This window comes from Poecilia reticulata, chromosome 20 (assembly GCF_904066995.2).
Source record: "Poecilia reticulata chromosome 20, P_reticulata-male-v2, whole genome shotgun sequence".
Classification (NCBI taxonomy): Eukaryota; Metazoa; Chordata; class Actinopteri; order Cyprinodontiformes; family Poeciliidae; genus Poecilia; species Poecilia reticulata.
Window position 1 is genome coordinate 27604775 of NC_088849.1, and position 20640 is coordinate 27625414.

At 43.3% G+C, this 20640-nt stretch overlaps 1 protein-coding gene across 2 annotated transcripts; it reads left to right on the plus strand.

The window, feature by feature from the left end:
- The first annotated feature begins 3055 nt into the window (after window positions 1–3055).
- On the plus strand, window positions 3056–9173 carry LOC103460166 (uncharacterized). 2 transcript variants are annotated; one of them, XM_008402227.3, is made up of 6 exons: window positions 3056–3176; window positions 3536–3953; window positions 4037–4332; window positions 4438–4610; window positions 4734–4977; window positions 5057–9173. In XM_008402227.3, exons 1-4 carry the CDS (start codon window positions 3149–3151, stop codon window positions 4587–4589), a joined length of 894 nt encoding a protein of 297 aa, XP_008400449.2. In that variant the 5' UTR covers window positions 3056–3148; the 3' UTR covers window positions 4590–4610; window positions 4734–4977; window positions 5057–9173. The 2 variants fall into 2 exon arrangements, with proteins under 2 accessions (XP_008400449.2, XP_008400450.3); XM_008402228.3 differs by lacking the exon at window positions 3056–3176 and having other exon boundaries at window positions 3404–3712; window positions 3777–3953.
- Window positions 9174–20640: the final 11467 nt, after the last annotated feature.

The following is a 20640-nucleotide window of genomic DNA, read 5'->3' on the forward strand; positions in this document are numbered from 1 at the left end:
ATCAGCAAGATAAAAAAAGCACAATTTCAACCTTTAAAACACTGACATTTTTATGAATGCTAGAACCTGATGAATTAATTCTCAACAACTTGTTGTTGTTTGCACTCATCTTAAACAAGCGGCAGGAACTTTTGGATTTAAAAAAGAAAAAAAAGATGCTTTACAAGTGAATCTATTTAAGTTGAGTCTGCAACAACTAGAATAAAATAAAAAGTGAACTATTTGAAAGTAGTGAGGATTTTGGGTGGTAAATGTTTAACATACACAGACTTTACTCCATTTCTACTCAAGCAAACCAAAAGGTTTTGAACAGTACAACTATGTCATGTAATGACATGTAGTAAATATATTGCTGCTGCTGTAAGCAGAAAGTAAAATAAATTTTGCATTGAATAATATTTTGGATGAGTTTAAGAATATTGTTTGCCAAAATCACACAATGTAACTACACTTGTCTTTTACATGTTGCAGTAATTGAATCTTTTGAGACAATTGGTTTGGATAAATTTAAGTAACTACAACCTATTTTCCTGCTCCACATACTTGGCTAGCAATGTTCCAGTTAGCTTCCCAGTCTGAACTTCTGGACAATGTCTTGATTCAGTCAAATCTTCTATCCTGTATCTCCTGTACTCTGATATTCTACAGAATTTATTCTGTGAAAGCTTTGCTTGCTGGTCTTCATGCTATGAATGCAGTATCTGGTTTCTCTTACTTTAACCGCCCAACTTGCACCTGATTGGCATGTTAGCCTTTCAGTTCCCTCCCAGTGAGGCGATGCTTCACAAAGCAAACTGTTTGTCAAACTGTTGATTTCCCTCAGAAGACATGATGCCTGAGTTTTAGACACTAGTTGACAGCTCATCCAGCTTTTTACTAAACGGCAGTCCTAAAAGTATATATCTTTAACTATGTCTGGACACAAGGAGCAGGAACATCACAACATCCTTATATCAGATATTATTTATCCGTATATCAGTGATTTAAAACTATTTTAAATTTTTGAGACCATACGGCAGAAAGCAAAGTGGTGCATGAATGTAAAAGTCAATTATTTTCTTCACTGATAGAAAAGTGTAACATGTTTATTATGAGTAGGATTAACTGAGCTGAAGGAAAACAAAGGAGAAATAAATATTCATTGATACCGAATCAGCAAATATGAACTTATGAAACTATTGAAACCTTCAAGAATCTTATGTTATGTAAGATATTTAAGAAAATAATAGTGAAACAGCACTCATGAATTTCTTTGACTGTTATCTCTATAAAATGTTACTCTTTATGTTGAACACCAGACACGTCTCACCTCTTTCCCACAGTTTTTCACGTAGTTCCACATCTGCAGTGGATTTTATAGTCAGTGTTTAAAGCAGCACAGAGTCTGAAGCGATGGAGGAAATTTACGTCAACATGGAGCCTGTTGGACAAACTGCATCTAATCACACAGGTAAGAATAAAGTTTCAAATAAATCTAGTATGTATTTAATTACATTTTGCTAAGGTTCAGGTTTTTGTTAAGGTTCAAGCAGCTCCAAAGAGGCTCTGCCTCTGTGTGGCTTTGGGAATCCTGAATGTTTTACTTTTGGCTGAACTCATCGCCATCAGTGTACGCAGTGAGTTTTGTTCATCTTAAAGATGAGTAAATTTTATGTTTCTGTAATAAAAAATATCATCGGCTCTGAAATCAAACTGACCAAATAGCAACGGTTTGGAAAGCATAAAGCTTGATGACTCAGTGTTTCAGAGGTGAATCATTACACTGTTACATGAGTTTGATTCATTTTCAACAATGGATGCATTTGCAGCCATTTAGGTTAGCATGTCTTTAATCTCCTCTTTTTCACACTATCTACCCAACGATTTATTGTTAGTGTTACCTCAGTTTAAATTCTACATGTATAACCAAAATCATAAAACAATTTTATAAGTCTTAAGTGAAACTACGATGCGACTTCTATTTTTGCTAACATGCTTATTGATTTTTTTTTCCAGCTCATGACATGACAGCAGGTTTTTCTGACGTTAGTAACTTTCTGACTGAGCAGAACAGCGACAGCAAGTTTCCCTCCAAGAACACTAACTTCACTGAAACGACTCCACGAGCTGAAGACACTTTAAGGTTTGTCAAAACTTTGAAAAAATTTGGATCTCATTAACATGTCTAGAACCTTTTCCCCTCTGAATTGTAGAGTATAACTAATAACTTTCCTCTTGTGGCTAAATGAATATAATGTAAATGAACAACTTTCATTTTAATTTATTAAGTACTGTATCATTTGTGTGCTCTAAAAACAACAATGTAAAAGAAGCAAAACTATGTGTTATGTCCCAAACTGGGTCCCGAACAGAGTCCGGACCCAAGTCCCGACCAAAGTCCCGATCCGAGTCCCGAACCGGGTCCCGAACCGAGTCCCGACCCAAATCCCGAACCGGGTCCCTAACCGAGTCCCGACCCAAGTCCCGAACCGGGTCCCTAACCGAGTCCCGACCCAAGTCCCGAACCAGGTCCCTAACCGAGTTCCGAGCCAGATCCCGAACCGGGTCCCAACCCAAGTCCCGAACCGGGTCCCTAAACGAGTCCCGAACCGGGTCCCTAAACGAGTCCCGAATCGAGTCCCGACCAAAGTCCCGATCCGAGTCCCGAACAGAGTCCCGACCCAAGTCCCGAACCGGGTCCCAAACCGAGTCCCGAACCGGGTCCCAACCCAAGTCCCGAACCGGGTCCCGAACCGAGTCCCGAACCAAATCCCGAACCGGGTCCCAACCCAAGTCCCGAACCGGGTCCCGAACCGAGTCCCGACCACCTGCTCACCTGCCCCATCGAGGGATGCGGGTACGCCCGTTCTCAGCTGGACACCCATATGTCCGAGACGGGCCATCCCGAGATGGAGGCGGGTGAGCTCGCCAAAATCATTGAGGGGGTGAAAAGGGATTTTACCACCAAGCAGCTCAGGGACCTGAGAGCGTCAAACCCAAACCCCCCGATGATCTCCTTCCTCGACTTCGAGCCCACGGAGGAGGATGCGAGGGAGGGTGCATCGTGCAGCTCGCCGCCGGCCACATGCGGGAATTGCCAGGTGCTGCAGGCTGACCTCCTGCAGCTGCAGAAGAAATTGAGGGTCCAGGCAAAGACGCTACAAAAAAAATGCAACCGGGTCAAGTACCTGGAGGAGGTATGTGACATTCATTCCCACAGTCAATGACCTACGTTACCTACCTGTGTTTTCCTTTCGGGCAGGACTGACTTCCGGCTGCGAGTTCTCCTCCTGCTGCCGTTTCGCAGCAGGACGTCCGGCAGGCGTCCTGCCTGCCATTTGTGAGCAGCAGGTCCTGCTGCGGGACGGTGGACATCCCGCAGCAGGGCCTGCTGCTCGCAAATGGCAGACTCCCCACCTGCCGGACGTCTTGCAGCAGCAGGTCCTGCTGCAGGATGGTGGACATCCCGCAGCAGGGCCTGCTGCTCGCAAATGGCAGCACCTAAAAATGCATTTTCAATGAGTCAATTCATTTGTTTTTTTTCTCTTGTCTTCAGCAGCTGCAGCAGCATCAGGCTGCGGGACTGCCTGGCCACCCGCCACCCACCCGGAGACCTCTTCGGAGGAGCAGGAGGACGACGAGGACCAGGAGGACCTCCCACCCAACCAGGAGGCCAGGAGCAGCAGAGCTGGTGGAGTCCTGGCTCCATTTCGCTCCCTCCCGTCGGCAGTCGGTGAGTCACGTCCGTCTGTGCTTGCCAAAATCTTACCTTACCTTCTCAAATGTCTTTTATGCAGTCCAGTACATGGAGTTGTACTGGGACCACTTGAAGGGCTCCAGCCACAGGAGGAAGCAGCAGGAGAACCAGCGCGCTCCAAGCTGGCCAGGATCCACCACTTCCTCAGTTTCCTGGCCAATGGCGGGAGGTGGTCCTCGACGTGGACGGCACTGGAAAATGTGCGCAGGATCTACGAGTAAGGCCCTCTCCGACGTACGCTGGTGAATGTTTTTTGGTGTCTTCTCGTTTAACTCTTACCTTTTTTTTCCTCCGGAGCAGATGGCCGGAACACCTGCTGAGGGGCGGCAAGGCGGTCACCACTATCAAACTCTACTTTGTCAACATCATGGAGTTTATGGGGTATTTTAAGGAGACCCCCCCGCCCACCTTCCGGGTTTCCAAGCGCACCCTGGTCGCCGTTCACAGGGTCCTCTCCTCAACCGTCTCCAGCCTGGGTCGACGGGTGGCGATCCACCAAATCCAGGTCAAGAGCGCAAAGCTAAGGCACCTGGTCCCGAAGCGTCACCTCCGCGCTTGCCGGGCCAGGTGCAGGGAGGAGATCCTATGCGTCCTCGGTGAGAGATAGACTTTTGTCACCTCGAGTGTGTGTGTGTGTGTCTCGTTCCTGTGTCCAGGCCTTTGAATGGGTTTCCTTGAATTTTTTTTCCTCCTCTTTTCAGACAACCTGGAGAAGGACTCCACCTGGGAACATATGAGGAAGTTCTACCCGCTCCTCTCCCTCTACATCTCCTGTGTCTACGGACACAGGACCGGCGTCCTCCAGAATGACCGTTCAGGAGGTCAGGCCAGGAGTTCGAGGGATGAGGAGTAAGACGAGGGCTTCCTCATCAATGTAGGTCGAAGGATGCAGTGTTCCTGCTGCCATCTGGGATCATCACTCGCTACTGCGGAATGGTGGACATCCCGCAGCAGCGAACCCAACCCCCTCTCTCTCCCTCTCTCTCCCTCCCAAAAGGTGAAGGAACACAAGACCAACCGAGCCTTCGGCTCAGCAAAGGTCTACCTCACCCCGGAGGAGTTCAGGTGGCTCGAGCGGTGGCTCACCGTCCGCGCCGGGCTTAAGCCCTCGACGGACCTAGTCATATTTACAGAGGGCAACAGGAGGTTGAAGCATCTCCTGTTGCCCATCCAGAAGGCGTGGTCCAACTTGGGCTTGCCCACTGACTGTCACTGACATCCGCAGCTCCATCGCCACCTACGTAAGTGATCATTTAACGTTTTGTGTTTAATAACGGTACGCAACAAGGAAATGTTGAAAACTTTCCTTTATTTCCGAAGGCGAGGAATCACCTCCCTCCCGAACAGCGCATGGTAATAAGTGGCATCATGTGTCATGATGTCTCGACCGCCGAAAAATATTATGCGGTGGACCGGTCCTGCAGCCAGCTCGCCGCCATTCGCAAGACATTTGACAGCCTGACAGACCCCGGGAAAAGGTGGGGGAAATCCTCCTCACACCAAAAGGTGGGTTTTCATGTGTCCTCGACTTACCTGCCTCACTTACCTGCCTCTTCGAAGCCATTTGGCAGCAGCTGAGAAAGCTCCCAGATGGCAGGCCTCAGCGGCCTCCCCTCCAGCAGGAGCCATCCGGCTCATTAGTGTTATTTTTTACATCATTTAAATTCTTAAAGATGTTTTGGTGTAGTTTCTTGTATTGGTTGAAGTTTTGATTTCACCAAAATGTCCTTAAAATTTTTATTCCTTCTGTAAGCTGATATGACATTCACATCTTTTAATAGTTCATGTTTTTCAATAAGTTCTTTGTAGTTGTTTTTCAGGAAGTTCATTTTTTATGATTTGTTGAATAATCTGTTATTATAGGAATGATTCTTTCCTCTCCTTTTTCCTTCTTCCTTAAATGTTTTTAAATATTTTCTTAAAAACATTCTCGAGTAACCCTATAAAGTGTTTTAACCGCATTCATGAAATCCTCTTTTATTGTACATATTCTATCAAATCTTATTAATTGTGATTTTATTAAGCCTCTGAAAGTATGTTTAGGATGGAAACTCGTTTTATACAGCAGTGCATGGGTATCTGTTGATTTAAAATATACTTTCACCTCCAATTTATTAGATGTAATGAAGTCTTTTCCTTTGTATATTGTTGTATCTAGAAAATCAATTGATTGGTCATTAATGACATATTTTAATTTAATTGAGGGGTCATGATTATTTAAAATATCTATAAATTTCTCAAATTCTGCAATACCAAATGTCCATATTCCCCACACATCATCCAAGTATCGCAAGTAATGTAGGGGTTTCTTATCGCATTTTTCTAGAGCTTTATTCTCCCAATTGGCCATAAATATGTTGGCATATGCCGGGGCAAATTTCTTCCCCATTGCCGTCCCTTTTATTTGCAGGAAATATTCCCCATTAAATTCGAAGTCATTTCTTTTAAGATTTATTTCTAACAATTCTAAAATGGCTTTATCCGGTCTTATAGGATCTGGATATTTTTTAAAAATGTCCTCAACACATTTTATTCCCGATTCAATGTCAATGTTTGTATAAAGACTTTCAATGTCCATAGTGAAGAATAGTGAATTTAGTGGAATTTTTAGATTTTTTATCAAATTAATGAAATGGTAAGTGTCTTTAATGTAAGAAGGATGTTTTTTAGATAATGGGTTCAAATAGTGATCGATGAATTCCGCAGTTTGATAGGTTTCACTTGAACAATCAGATACTATTGGCCTCCCTGGGGGCAATTCAAATGGAATTGTCCATTTTTGAGGGTCTTTATGGATCTTTGGTAGAATATAAAATTGTCTAGGTCTTGGTGTCATATTGCCCTTCAATGTATTTTTCTGTTTTGTATTAATGAATTTGTCTTTATGTAATTTATCTAATATATTATGTACCAGTGGAATTGTATCTGTATATATTGGTTTTTCTAGTTTTTTATAATAAATTGGATCATTTAGTTGTCTATTTGCCTCTGTAATGTATTGTTGTCTGCTTAAAATTACCACTGTACTTCCTTTGTCTGCTGGCTTAATAATTATGTGTTTGTTATTCCTGAGTTCTCTCATTGCCCTTATTTCTTCGTTCGACAAATTTGATTTTTCTTTGTAAGGTCTTAAATGTTTTTTAACATCCTCCTCATCTTTTTTTATTAATTTAGCTACAATTGGTGGGAGTTTCTCCATAGGCGGAGACCAATTGGACGTTCCCATAAAGGGTTTGTATTCTGTGAAGTCCGAATTTTCATAATAAAATGCCAATTTAATTTTCCTATGATAATTTTGTATGTCCAGAAGAAATTTAGTTTTTGATTCTTTTTCCATATTAATCGAAGGGACAAATGTTAGGCCACGATTTAAGATTTGTATTTGAGATTTTGTTAATTTTAGATTTTTTGCTAAGACCATAATATTTTGAAAAGAAAGAGGTTTTGTAACCCCATTCCCTTCCTCATTCAGGCTTACAGGGCCATACAGTTTAAAACTGTGCCCCAATGTTCTAACATTTCTTTCGCCGTCTCAGTTGTCCAGTGAATATTATCCTCTTCCGTTTTGAACTTTTCACGGTCCAAGAGTGGAATGTAGGGCATGTTTTTTGAAATATGGTCATTCAAAATTTGGAGAGTGCCCTTTTGTGATGTTGGAAGATCTGGAGAGAAATTTATCAGAGGAATCCAGATTTCCGCAAATGGAAAAACCATCTTTGCTGTTCTTAGAGCAGTTTGTACTTGTTTCACTGCGGTCTCTTTTGCCCTCTGTTCTCTGTTATTAATTCCGAAGGACAGAATTACTTTCTCTACTCCATTATGTGTCGTTGTTTTTTCCAGAATCGCCTGTGCATGTCGGAAGTTTGCACCCGGGTAACTCTCAATTTGTAAATTTTTTACTGGATGGGCAGGCATCCTTGCCAGATTGGAGTCTCCGATGACCAACCATTTTTCTTTTACTTCCAGGTCCCATTCTGTCATTTTTCTGTCTGTTCGTTTGTGTCTATTTACTTTGAAAGTGTCAGACATTTGGATTTCATCTTCCTGATCATCTGATTCTCGTGTTTCTGTTGAGAAAACTAGTTCTTCATTCTCTTGTTCTGGAGAGTCCGTTTCCTGAACATGAACAGGAGACAGTTGGTGCGACTCATCCAGAATCGAGAACCCCAAGTCAAAGGTTATAGGAGGAAAATTGTCCAACTGTGGACATGTGTTGGTCGACTGTATTTCCTCAATTTCCAGAAGTGGGTCATCCTCTTGTATTTTACAAGGGTTATGTACCGTCACATGAGAACTTTGTTTTTGTTCTATGAGGGATTGGGCCTGTTGGACCCCATGTTCAACCACCAGAACGTTTTCATTCATGTCTGTCCCTTCAGTTTCCTCACATTCCCTTTCTGTGTTTGTGGCAACTGATATCCCCTGATGGGTTTTTTGGGGGGTTGGTTCTATCAAGACCTCGTGTACTATTGGCCTTGATCTCCTTTGTGTAGTCAGTCTTTGTTCCCTGTAATTAGTCTGTGTCACTCCCTTTGTTGACCTCCCTCTGTTTTGGGGCCGGTCGTGTTTCAATGTTCGTTTCTTCCGTGTTTCTTAGTCGTGAGTCCTGCATAATCGTTGTTTCTGTCCGTTCTACAGGACCTGTGCGTCTCTTGGGAAGATCCCCTGCTGTGACTAGAGCTTCGGCGAAATCGATTGAGTCTTGACTGATTCGAGTGAGATTCTTTCTCGCCCATTTGGTCGCCACTCCAAAAGCGACTTTCCAATCCTCTGGAAGATCCTCTTTGAGATCTTTAAGGATACTTTCCAGAGTGTCCTCATAATGATGTTCAAGAATCATTAGGGTTGTATATCCCCAGTTTTTCGCATTACCGGTTATCAACTCCATTGTCTCTCTTCTCTGAAAAGCTGGTTTGATCATTGAGGACAATGTTTTTACCATTTTGGTGATCATTTTTGGGTTCTCTTTTTCCGGTAAAGGAGCTACACTCTGAAGGTGGTGTACCGTTTTTATAAGAGAATGCAACTTCCTGATAGTCCTTCCAAACCTATGGTCAGGTTTCTGGTAAGTTTGACGGTCCCTTTCTCTATTCCCTCGTCTTGGAGGAGATCTATAAGGTACGTTTCCATGGTCATCTCCACGAACTACGGAGGCGTATGTTCTTTGCTGATACTGTCTGAAATAGGTATTGTTGGGCCGTGAAGTTGGAGGCACAGGCCAGTTAGGAAAATTATATTTATTCTGCCCCCTTCGGGGAACAGGAGGTGCACGGTCCTTCCCTCTCCACGTCCCAGCACTTCGTCCCCCATTGTATCTATGTCCTTCGTAGTTTCTGTCATTTTCCCAATCCTTTCGTCTCCACATGTTTTTATGTTTTGTTTTGCCAAGTAGCCTTTATTTCCCAATCAATAATCTTTATGTGTTGTCTTATGTATAACAAGGGTATGTTTTATTTTTATTTCTTAAGTTTTGTATGTTTATACTTTTATAATTTTTTTAGATTTTTTATTTTTCCAAAAAAAAGATGAACTAAAATGAACTGAATTTTTGTAAAAAAAAATAAAGAAAAAAAATTAAGGAAAAGTAGGTGGAAAGAATTTTTAATTATTTATGATGTGCCCTATCGCGACGTTTCAGCAGTTTTCCTGTCTTCTTCAGGCAGGGCACACATAGAGGTTTCTGTATTGTGGCTGCAACATTCGGCTCACCAGAGAGTGAATGAGAGGAGCTCCTTGTCTCCTATATATAGTCTCCTCCTCCACAAGGCTCCTCCCACTTCGTTGGCCTTTGTTCCAACATGCTCTCTTACGCAACTTATTGTAAATCTTTTTTTGTATTTAAATGTGCTTTTCTCAAAATTAATGTAATTCCATGAATTGATTTAATTAATCTTTATATAGGAATTATTTTTTTAAATTATTTAAAGAGGTTTTAAATTAAATCATACTAAACTGTTAAAGGAAAAATGAAAAGAACGGAGTTTTGAAAGATAAAGGTCAAAGAGGTTAAGTTTAGGGAAAAGTTCTAGGGTAGGCCATAGAGAAATAAATTAGAGGGAAAGGTCAAAGAGGTTAGGTTAGGGGAACTGATTTCTCCTCCATCTGGAGAAGGGAGCACTTGCCATCCAGCCCGGAGGACCACCCCAATCCCAGTCCCTGTTTGGACCATGGAAACGTGGACGACGGCCACGTCGTCCAACCGTTCTCCAGTTTTCATCCATTTAGATTTTTTTATATTGTTGTTTGTGTCTCAAAGTGTCCTATTTGTGCTTCTATAAACAATTTCTTTTTAAACAACTTAAGGAGGGTTTCTGTTCAGAAACAATACGTAAAATAAAATTTCAAAAATAATAATAAAAAAAATAAAATAAAAAATCCAAAAGGGGAAAACTCTATTTCTAATATCTTTTTTATAAGTCTTGTTTTTTTGGGGACTTGTTTTTTTTGTATTATTTTTTTAATTGTTTTTAAATTTTTAAGAAAGTATTATTTACAAAAAAAGAAAGGTGCCAACAGCAACGTTTCGACCTAACTAAAGGTCTTCATCAGGCCTGGCACCAAACTAATTCAACTGAGCTCTGAGAGGTCCTTCCACTTCAGTAGCTGAAACAGAAATGAGGAGAGCAGAGACGTCCCTCTATTTATGAGCTCTCCCCAGGGCAAGGCTCCGCCCCCAACTGTAAGGTCACCTCCCTTCGTGACTTCGTTGGAAACTGAAACTTATGGTATTGAACTAAAAGGGAGGAACCAAAAGGGAAATAAGATTATAAAATAATAAATTTAAATAAAAAACAATAGATTAGGGTTAGAATTTAATAAAATTGGTTAGGACGTGAGTTGCGGGTTGGAGCAGGGTTAGGGTTTAGGGTCAAAGGTCAGGAACCAAAGTATTGGTCCCATGACCCACTTCCTCTCACCCTCTTCCCCACCCAAGTGCACTGGCACGTTCCGCCGGGAGGATCCACATCGGAATCTACCTCTCATTCAGACCTCTGGGGATTCTGGTGTCCAGCCTGCGGATCCAGAGCCTTTCAGCTCTCCTCCTCTGGGCTGGAGACCATGCTGGATTACATTCCAGCACCAGGGCCGAGACAGAGGTCCAGTCGTGTCTGATGAAATGTTGAGTTAGGGGCACATGGGTCTTTTTTTGTTTTTGGATATTATGTCTGTGTTGGGCGAAACGGGTGAGGAGGGTGTTTCCCGTCTCGCCCACATAATTGATTTTACAGATTCGACATGTAATCAAATAAACACAATTTTTTAATTTAGGGTGTCCTAATTGGTCCAATTTGAAAATTGTGTTATTGTATTTGTTTTGTACCCAATTCAACTGCCTGAAAAATTCACTCTGACCTTTGACCTTCGGTTTCTCCAGCGGCTTCACTTCAGCTCTAACCAGGAAGTCTCTCAAATTTTTGTTTCTTTTGTAGGCCGCAATTATTTTGTAGTTTTGTAGTAAAGAGGCTTCTGATTGGAATTTAGCAAAGTTCTGTTTGATGTTATACACAAATTTACCTGCTGAAGTGGTGAAAGTAGTAATCAGAGGAATCATTGGAGATGGATCGGGGGGTCTGGACTCCAGGAAGTTCTTCCTACATGCCCTGAGGAAGGTTCTGGAGTATCCTCTCTTGGTAAGTGCAGAAAACAGGATCTTAACTGCCTCCTCAAAGTCTGTTTTCTGCGTGCATATTCTGTGGAATCTGAGGAGTTGTGACTTAATGAGGCCGGCATAAGTGTGCCTTGGATGATAACTTGTTTTAAATAAAAGGGCATGTGTGTCTGTTTCTTTGAAAAAAACTTTAATATCCAATTTATGTGTTGTGTCAAAATTTGTTCCTTTAAATGTGGTTGTGTCCAGAAAGTCCACGGCTTTAACGCTCGTGCTAGACTTGACCGTTATGGATGGATTATGTGTGTTTAGGTGATGGAGGAACTCATTAAATTCTGCTTCAGAGTGAGTCCAGACCCCCCAGATATCATCCAGATACCTGTAGTAGAACAGGGGAGTCTTTCTGCAGGTGTTAAGAGCACTCTCCTCCCAGTCAGCCATGAATATATTTGCATATGCAGGTGCAAATTTCTTACCATGGCTGTGCCCTTAATCTGCAGGAAGAAGTTTTCATCAAACACAAAATCATTCCTTTTCAGGTTGATCTCTAATAGTTGTATTAATTCACGATCTGGCCTCCTCGAATCTGGATATTTCAAAAATATTTTTTTAATGCAACCAATTCCTTCATCTATGTCAATGTTGGTGTACAAACTGTCAATGTCAATAGTAAATAGAATAGAGTCCTGAGGTAGAGAAATTAATTTAATTAATTTAATTTTGGTAAAAGCAAAACTTCAACCAATACAAGAAACTACACCAAAACTACTACAAAATATCTTTAAGAATTTAAATTATGTAAAAAAAACAACACTAATGGCACAATATTTAAAATAAGCCAGAAATTTCACCCACAATCTAAAAATTGCATTTACATTATTATTTGTTCTAAATGTGGCAAACAATACATTGGGGAAACTAAAAATACATTGGCAACAAGAATATGGCAACATAAGTACAACATTAAAAATAAAAAAGAAGCAGACACAGATTTGGTTAAACATTTTATTAATCATGACTGGGATTCAGTTAAAATTTCAGGCCTTCAAAGTAATCCGGCTTGGACGGACACAGAAGGAAAAAATGGGAGAGGAGATGGATTTACTTAACACAAAGAGTCCTACGGGATTAAACAAAAAATAAAAAACGAGAAAGAAACCATAACAAAAAGAGAGGATTCAAGTAAACCTTAGTTTACAAGAAAAGATGACTTTATTACACAACATCAACTTTTAATAAAAATGTTTTTTTCTTCCCTTTTATTTGAACAAATTTTTCTTTTCTTTTTTACCCAACATCTTCTCTAACTGACCTTTGACCTTTCATCCTAATCCACCTTTACCCTTTCTTCTAACCTACATCTTTTACCCGTTTGACCTTTGACCCTGCTTTTCTATACCCTAGATATTTTTTTCTAACCCTAACCTTTGACGCGTCCCTCTATTTTACTTCTCTATGGCCTACCTTAGAACTTTTCCCTAAAACCTAACCTCTTTGACCCGACTTATCTATATCTTACCCTAGATCTTTTTTCTAAACCTAACCTCTTTGACCTTTATCTTTCAAAACGCCGTTCTTTTCATTTTTCCTTTATGATTTAATTTAAAACCTCTTTAAAATAATAAAAAAAATAATTCCTATATAAAGATTAATTAAACAAATTCATTGAAAAGAAAAAAAGAAAATTTAAATACAAAAAAAGACATTTACAATAAATTGTGCAAGAGGGCATGTTGGAACAAAGGCCAACGAAGTGGGAGGAGCCTTGTGGAGGAGGAGACTATATATAGGGGACAAGGAGCTCCTCTCATTCACTCTCTGGTGAGCCGAATGTTGCAGCCACAATACAGAAACTTGACCTCTGTGTGCCCTGCCTGAAGAAGACAGGAAAACTGTTGAAACGTCGCGATAGGGCACATCATAAATAATTTTAAAAAATTCTTTCCACCTACTTTTCCTTAATTTTTCCTTTTTTTCTTTATTATTTTTTTACATAAAATTCAGTTCATTTTAGTTCATTTTTTTTTGAAAAATAAAAAATCTAAAAAAATTATAAAACTATTAAAACACAAAAAAGTATAAACATACAAAACTTAAGAAATAAAAATAAAAACATACCCTTATTATACATAACACAACACATAAAAAGGATTATTGATTAGGAAATAAAGGCTACTTGGCAAAATAAAACAAAAACATGTGGAGACGAAATGATTGGGACAATGACAGACATTATGAAGGACATAGATACAATGGGGGACGAAGTGCTGGGACGTGGAGAGGGAAGGACCGTGCACCTCCTGTTCCCCGAAGGGGGCAGAATAAATATGAGTTTCCTAACCCTAACCCTACCCTAACCCTAGGCGACACACCCTTTAAAGAATGTGTCAACAAATGACCGCTTCCCACCCGCTATTCAGCGGATCACACTGAATTTGACTTCCACTATCAAACCTGCCCACCCCACTAACAAAACGCTTAGCTTAATAAAGGGTAATGCTAAAAACTGGGGACATACTACGATCATCATTCTGTGGCAACATTATGCTGAGATCCAGGTAGCTGAGAAACAGATTCTCCTGAGCTTCGGGGGTGATCTCGAAGCTCCACTTGAGGTGGCCATCAAGTGGGCTAAAAGAAACTTGGGCAGGAGGTTTAAGGTTGAAACGGCAGAGGATGTCCAGACTTACCTTGTTACGAGGGAGAGAAGAATGGCTCCTCCAACATAATCTTCCTCCCCCTCATCCTCAGCCTCTGCAGACTCTGCCCCTCTCTCCCTATCTCCCCCCCCTCCCCCCACCCCCCATCTTCATCTCTTATGAACCAGCCAGGGCAACAGAACCAGACTGTGGAAAGAGAGGATGTACTAGATGACTCCCCTCTGAGATACCCAACCTTACCTGCATCTCCTACGGCACCCCCCTCATCCCCCAGTCCGGCCAAGACCACCACAGCGACCATGACGGAGCCCATCCGTCAAGACTGGTCACCGACATCTAAACAAGGTGAGGATAGATAAACCATGACCCCTCCTCCTCCTTCAGCACGACTAGAAGACGCCACCCCTCTTCCTCAACGCCAGCAGAGACCCTCGATCTCCTTCAAGGACACGACCTCTGCATCTTCGAGGATGGCTCTGGGGGCCCCTCCTCACCTACCTGCTCCTCCTCCCTCCCAATCGTCAGTGGCAGCAGTCTCTGCCAACGAGGAAGACATCAGCAGCATCTCTGACCTCATCCAGGAAGAGGTCAAAAGGGGTTCGACTACAGCTGCGTCGGGTCTCCCCTATGGCCAGACCTCCCCCTCTACACATGAGTTGACACGATACTCACTGAGACCTAGAGTGGTTCCCCTCCAGAGCAGACTGGCGATAAGCACCCAAAGACGCCTCACCTTCAACACGGAAAGGAAGACGTCTCCTGCAGCTTCGGGACCCTCCACGACTGGATCGACAGCTCTACCACCAGCTAAGATAACCGTTGCAGACAGACAGGGGTTTTCTTAACAAAACACGCCACTGGTCCCTCAACTTGGATAAAAAATGTGTTATTCTGGGGGACTCTAATGTGGCTAAGTTCCCAGACTGGACTAACTCAGATTTACAGGTGAACAGCTTCCCTGGTGCAAAATGGAGGCACCTGACCCACCTGTTTGAGAGAGCACCGGTGATGGACAACGTCGAGCGACTGATCCTCTCCATAGGGATCAACCACCGGGCTCAGAGGGATAAACGAGCGGCTGTCAGGGAAATGAGAACGGCACTGAGAGCGGCTAGGGTGAAGTGCCCCAACGCGGAGATCTTTATCCCAGCGATAAACTTCTCCCTGACATTACCCCTCCAACAACAGGTGACTCTCACCCATATGAATATTAATATTGCACAGCTGAGCGGACATATCCCAACACTAGAGAGACAAGCTTTCAGAGTTACCAGGGATAACATCCACTGGTCAAAGGTTACTGCGGCTCGCATCTTCAACCACTGGAGCCAGTGGCTAAAATAGATGGCTCCAAAAGCTTGCCTAAGCAAGAGGGGCACTCTGAGATTGTAAATAACAACATATGTAATCTTTCTAAAACATTCATTCTTGGTGATGCACAGCGCTCCCTTTTAAACAGGGGTCTGACCTTCGTTCCCTCTAAGGGCAATAATAAATCGAAGGAAGTTAAAATACAAATGAGGTTGGATTTACAAAAATACCATAGAAGGATCAAACTAGCCACTTATTATAAAGATGAGGATACAGATAATCAGAATAACAACTTACCCTTTATGCCTGAGTCCGACTGGTCTCCTCCAATCACTTCTCTCCCTCCTGAGGTGGAAGAATTAATCTCCAAGGATCTCACCTATTTGGACACAGAATTCAGATTCACTAAAACTATACCTAACCTAAAAATAGAAGAGTTAAAAGCACTTAATTAATGACAAACAACAATATTGTTCTTAAACCGGCCGATAAGGGCAGCTCCATAGTCATCCTGGACAGAGAACAATATCTCTGGGAAGGACACAAACAATTATATAACCAAACATACTACAAAAAATTGGACGCTCCTATCTACCTGGACACAATCCCCCTAGTAACTAAAATATTAAATGACTTACACAAAAAGAAATTTATTAATACAAAACAGAAATCTTACCTGCGTGGCCCCCCGGAACCCAGAATGAGAAGATTTTATCTACTTCCCAAAATACACAAAGACCCTAATCAATGGTCCAAAAAAAAATGAAATCCCACCGGGGAGGCCCATTGTCTCTGACTGTGAAACCGAAACCTACCGCACGGCAGAGTTTATTGACTACTATCTATACCCTCTATCTATTTTGCATAGAAGCTACATAAAAGACACCTATGATTTTGTTGAAAAGATAAAATTAATTTCTCTACCTCAGGACTCTATTTTATTTACCATTGACATCGACAGTTTGTACACTAATATTGATATAGAAGAAGGAATTAGATGCATTAAAAACACCTTATTGAAATATCCAGATTCGAGGAGGCCAGATCGTGAGCTCATACAACTATTAGAAATAAATTTGAAGAGGAACGACTTTGTTTTCGACGGGCAGTTCTTCCTTCAAATTAAAGGAACAGCTATGGGCAAAAAATTTGCACCCGCCTATGCCAATATTTTTATGGCAAATTGGGAAGAGGGGGCCCTAAATACATGTAGGAAAAAACCGCTGCACTTCCTCCGTTACCTGGACGACTTATGGGGCGTCTGGCCGCACTCGAAGGAAGACTTCCAGGAATTCCTCCAACACCTCAATACTTACAATCCATCCATTAAGGTCAAGTCCACTACCAGCGTTAAAGCGGTTGACTTCCTGGACACCACCACTTACAAATCAGAAAATTTTGACACGACACACAAATTAGACATAAAAGTTTTTTTCAAACCTACAGATACACATGCTCTTTTATTCAAAACAAGCCACCACCCAAAACACACATATGCTGGCCTCATTAAATCTCAGCTGCTCAGATTTCACAGAATCTGCACAAAGACAACAGATTTTGAGGAGGCCACCAGAACTCTGTTTTCTGCTCTCACCAAAAGAAGATATTCCAGAACCTTCCTGAGAGCATGCAGGAGGAGCTTCTTAGAGTCCAGACCCCCAAACCCGTCACCAATGATCCCACTGATCACGACATTCTCCTCCTCAGCTGGAAGATTCATTTATAACATCAAACAGAATTTTACTAAATTCCAATCGGAAACTGCCTTACTTCCAAATTACAGAATAATTGCGGCTTACAAAAGAAATAAGAATCTGAGGGATTTCCTGGTCTTCGCTGAGGTGAGACCTTTGAAGACCCCTAGGGTCAAAGGTCACAGTGGTTTCTTTAAACAACTTCACTGGGTGCAGAACAAATTTAATAACACAGTCTTTAAATTAGATAAATCTGGCAACCCAAAATCCAAAAACTGTGTTTATCTAATAACCTGTCTAATTTGTAAGATTAATTATGTGGGTGAAACGGGTAATAGTCTTCTTACCCGCTTCACCCAACACAGACATAATAATCAAAGACGCAAAAATACCAGTCTGCCCCTAGTGAAGCACTTCATAGACCATGGATGGGAGTCCATTTCAACATTAGTGTTGGAGTGCGACCCGAACTGGACTACGGCTCAGCGGAGAAGAGCTGAAAGACTGTGGATCCACAAGCTGGACACATTGATTCCCAGAGGTCTTAATGAGAGGTAGACTCCACATGGGGGGTCCCCGACATGACGTGCACGTGCAAACCTGGGGAAGGGAAGAGGGTAAGAGGAGGGGAGAAGGAGGTGCAATTTCTCTTGTATCTCGGATCCCTTACCTTGAACCCAAACCCCAACCCTAACCCTTCCTGACACCAGGAGTCAGAGGCTATAGTTCCTGACACCAGGTGTCAGTGGCCAAAGTTCCTGACACCAGGTGTCAGCGGCTATAGTTCCTGACACCAGGTGTCAGAGGCTATAGTTCCTGACACCAGGTGTCAGAGGCTATAGTTCCTGACACCAGGTGTCAGAGGCTATAGTTCCTGACACCAGGTGTCAGCCGCTGTCCCTCCTGACACCAGGTGTCAGCCGCTGTCCCTCCTGACACCAGGTGTCAGCAGCTGTCCCTCCTGACACCAGGTGTCAGAGGCTATAGTTCCTGACACCAGGTGTCAGAGGCTATAGTTCCTGACACCAGATGTCAGAGGCTATAGTTCCTGACACCAGGTGTCAGAGGCTATAGTTCCTGACACCAGGTGTCAGCGGCTATAGTTCCTGACACCAGGTGTCAGCGGCTATAGTTCCTGACACCAGGTGTCAGCGGCTATAGTTCCTGACACCAGGTGTCAGCGGCTATAGTTCCTGACACCAGGTGTCAGCGGCCATAGTTCCTGACACCAGGTGTCAGCGGCTATAGTTCCTGACACCAGGTGTCAGCGGCTATAGTTCCTGATACCAGGTGTCAGCGGCCATAGTTCCTCACACCAGGTGTCAGCGGCTATAGTTCCTGACACCAGGTGTAAGCCGCTGTCCCTCCTGACACCAGGTGTCAGCGACTGTCCCTCCTGACACCAGGTGTCAGAGGCTATAGTTCCTGACACCAGGTGTCAGCGGCTATAGTTCCTGACACCAGGTGTCAGCGGCTATAGTTCCTGACACCAGGTGTCAGCGGCTATAGTTCCTGACACCAGGTGTCAGAGGCTATAGTTCCTGACACCAGGTGTCAGAGGCTATAGTTCCTGACACCAGGTGTCAGAGGCTATAGTTCCTGACACCAGGTGTCAGCCGCTGTCCCTCCTGACACCAGGTGTCAGCCGCTGTCCCTCCTGACACCAGGTGTCAGAGGCTATAGTTCCTGACACCAGGTGTCAGAGGCTATAGTTCCTGACACCAGATGTCAGAGGCTATAGTTCCTGACACCAGGTGTCAGAGGCTATAGTTCCTGACACCAGATGTCAGAGGCTATAGTTCCTGACACCAGGTGTCAGAGGCTATAGTTCCTGACACCAGATGTCAGAGGCTATAGTTCCTGACACCAGATGTCAGAGGCTATAGTTCCTGACACCAGATGTCAGAGGCTAACGTTCCTGACACCAGATGTCAGAGGCTATAGTTCCTGACACCAGATGTCAGAGGATATAGTTCCTGACACCAGATGTCAGAGGCTATAGTTCCTGACACCAGATGTCAGAGGCTATAGTTCCTGACACCAGATGTCAGAGGCTATAGTTCCTGACACCAGATGTCAGAGGCTATAGTTCCTGACACCAAATGTCAGAGGCTATAGTTCCTGACACCAAGTGTCAGACGCTATAGTTCCTGACACCAGGTGTCAGCCGCTGTCCCTCCTGACACCAGGTGTCAGAGGATATAGTTCCTGACACCAGGTGTCAGAGGCTATAGTTCCTGACACCAGGTGTCAGAGGCTATAGTTCCTGACACCAGGTGTCAGCTGCTGTCCCTCCTGACACCAGGTGTCAGAGGCTATAGTTCCTGACACCAGGTGTCAGCTGCTGTCCCACCTGACACCACATGTCAGAGGCTATAGTTCCTGACACCAGATGTCAGAGGCTATAGTTCCTGACACCAGATGTCAGAGGCTATAGTTCCTGACACCAGATGTCAGAGGCTATAGTTCCTGACACCAGGTGTCAGAGGCTATAGTTCCTGACACCAGATGTCAGAGGCTATAGTTCCTGACACCAGATGTCAGAGGCTATAGTTCCTGACACCAGATGTCAGAGGCTAACGTTCCTGACACCAGATGTCAGAGGCTATAGTTCCTGACACCAGATGTCAGAGGCTATAGTTCCTGACACCAGATGTCAGAGGCTATAGTTCCTGACACCAGATGTCAGAGGCTAAAGTTCCTGACACCAGATGTCAGAGGCTATAGTTCCTGACACCAGATGTCAGAGGCTATAGTTCCTGACACCAGATGTCAGAGGCTATAGTTCCTGACACCAGATGTCAGAGGCTATAGTTCCTGACACCAGATGTCAGAGGCTATAGTTCCTGACACCAGGTGTCAGCTGCTGTCCCACCTGACACCAAATGTCAGAGGCTATAGTTCCTGACACCAAATGTCAGAGGCTATAGTTCCTGACACCAAATGTCAGAGGCTATAGTTCCTGACACCAAATGTCAGAGGCTATAGTTCCTGACACCAAATGTCAGAGGCTATAGTTCCTGACACCAGGTGTCAGCAGCTGTCCCTCCTGACACCAGGTGTCAGAGGCTATAGTTCCTGACACCAAATGTCAGAGGCTATAGTTCCTGACACCAGGTGTCAGAGGCTATAGTTCCTGACACCAAGTGTCAGACGCTATAGTTCCTGACACCAGGTGTCAGCCGCTGTCCCTCCTGACACCAGGTGTCAGAGGATATAGTTCCTGACACCAGGTGTCAGAGGATATAGTTCCTGACACCAAATGTCAGAGGCTATAGTTCCTGACACCAGATGTCAGAGGCTATAGTTCCTGACACCAGGTGTCAGAGGCTATAGTTCCTGACACCAGATGTCAGAGGCTATAGTTCCTGACACCAGGTGTCAGAGGCTATAGTTCCTGACACCAGGTGTCAGAGGCTATAGTTCCTGACACCAAATGTCAGAGGCTATAGTTCCTGACACCAGATGTCAGAGGCTATAGTTCCTGACACCTGTAGAGTAAGCTGACCAGATGTCAGAGGCTATAGCCTGCAGAGCGTTCCTGACACCAAATTTCAGAGACTAAAGTTCCTGACACCAGATGTCAGAGGATATAGTTCCTGACACCAAGTGTCAGACGCTATAGTTCCT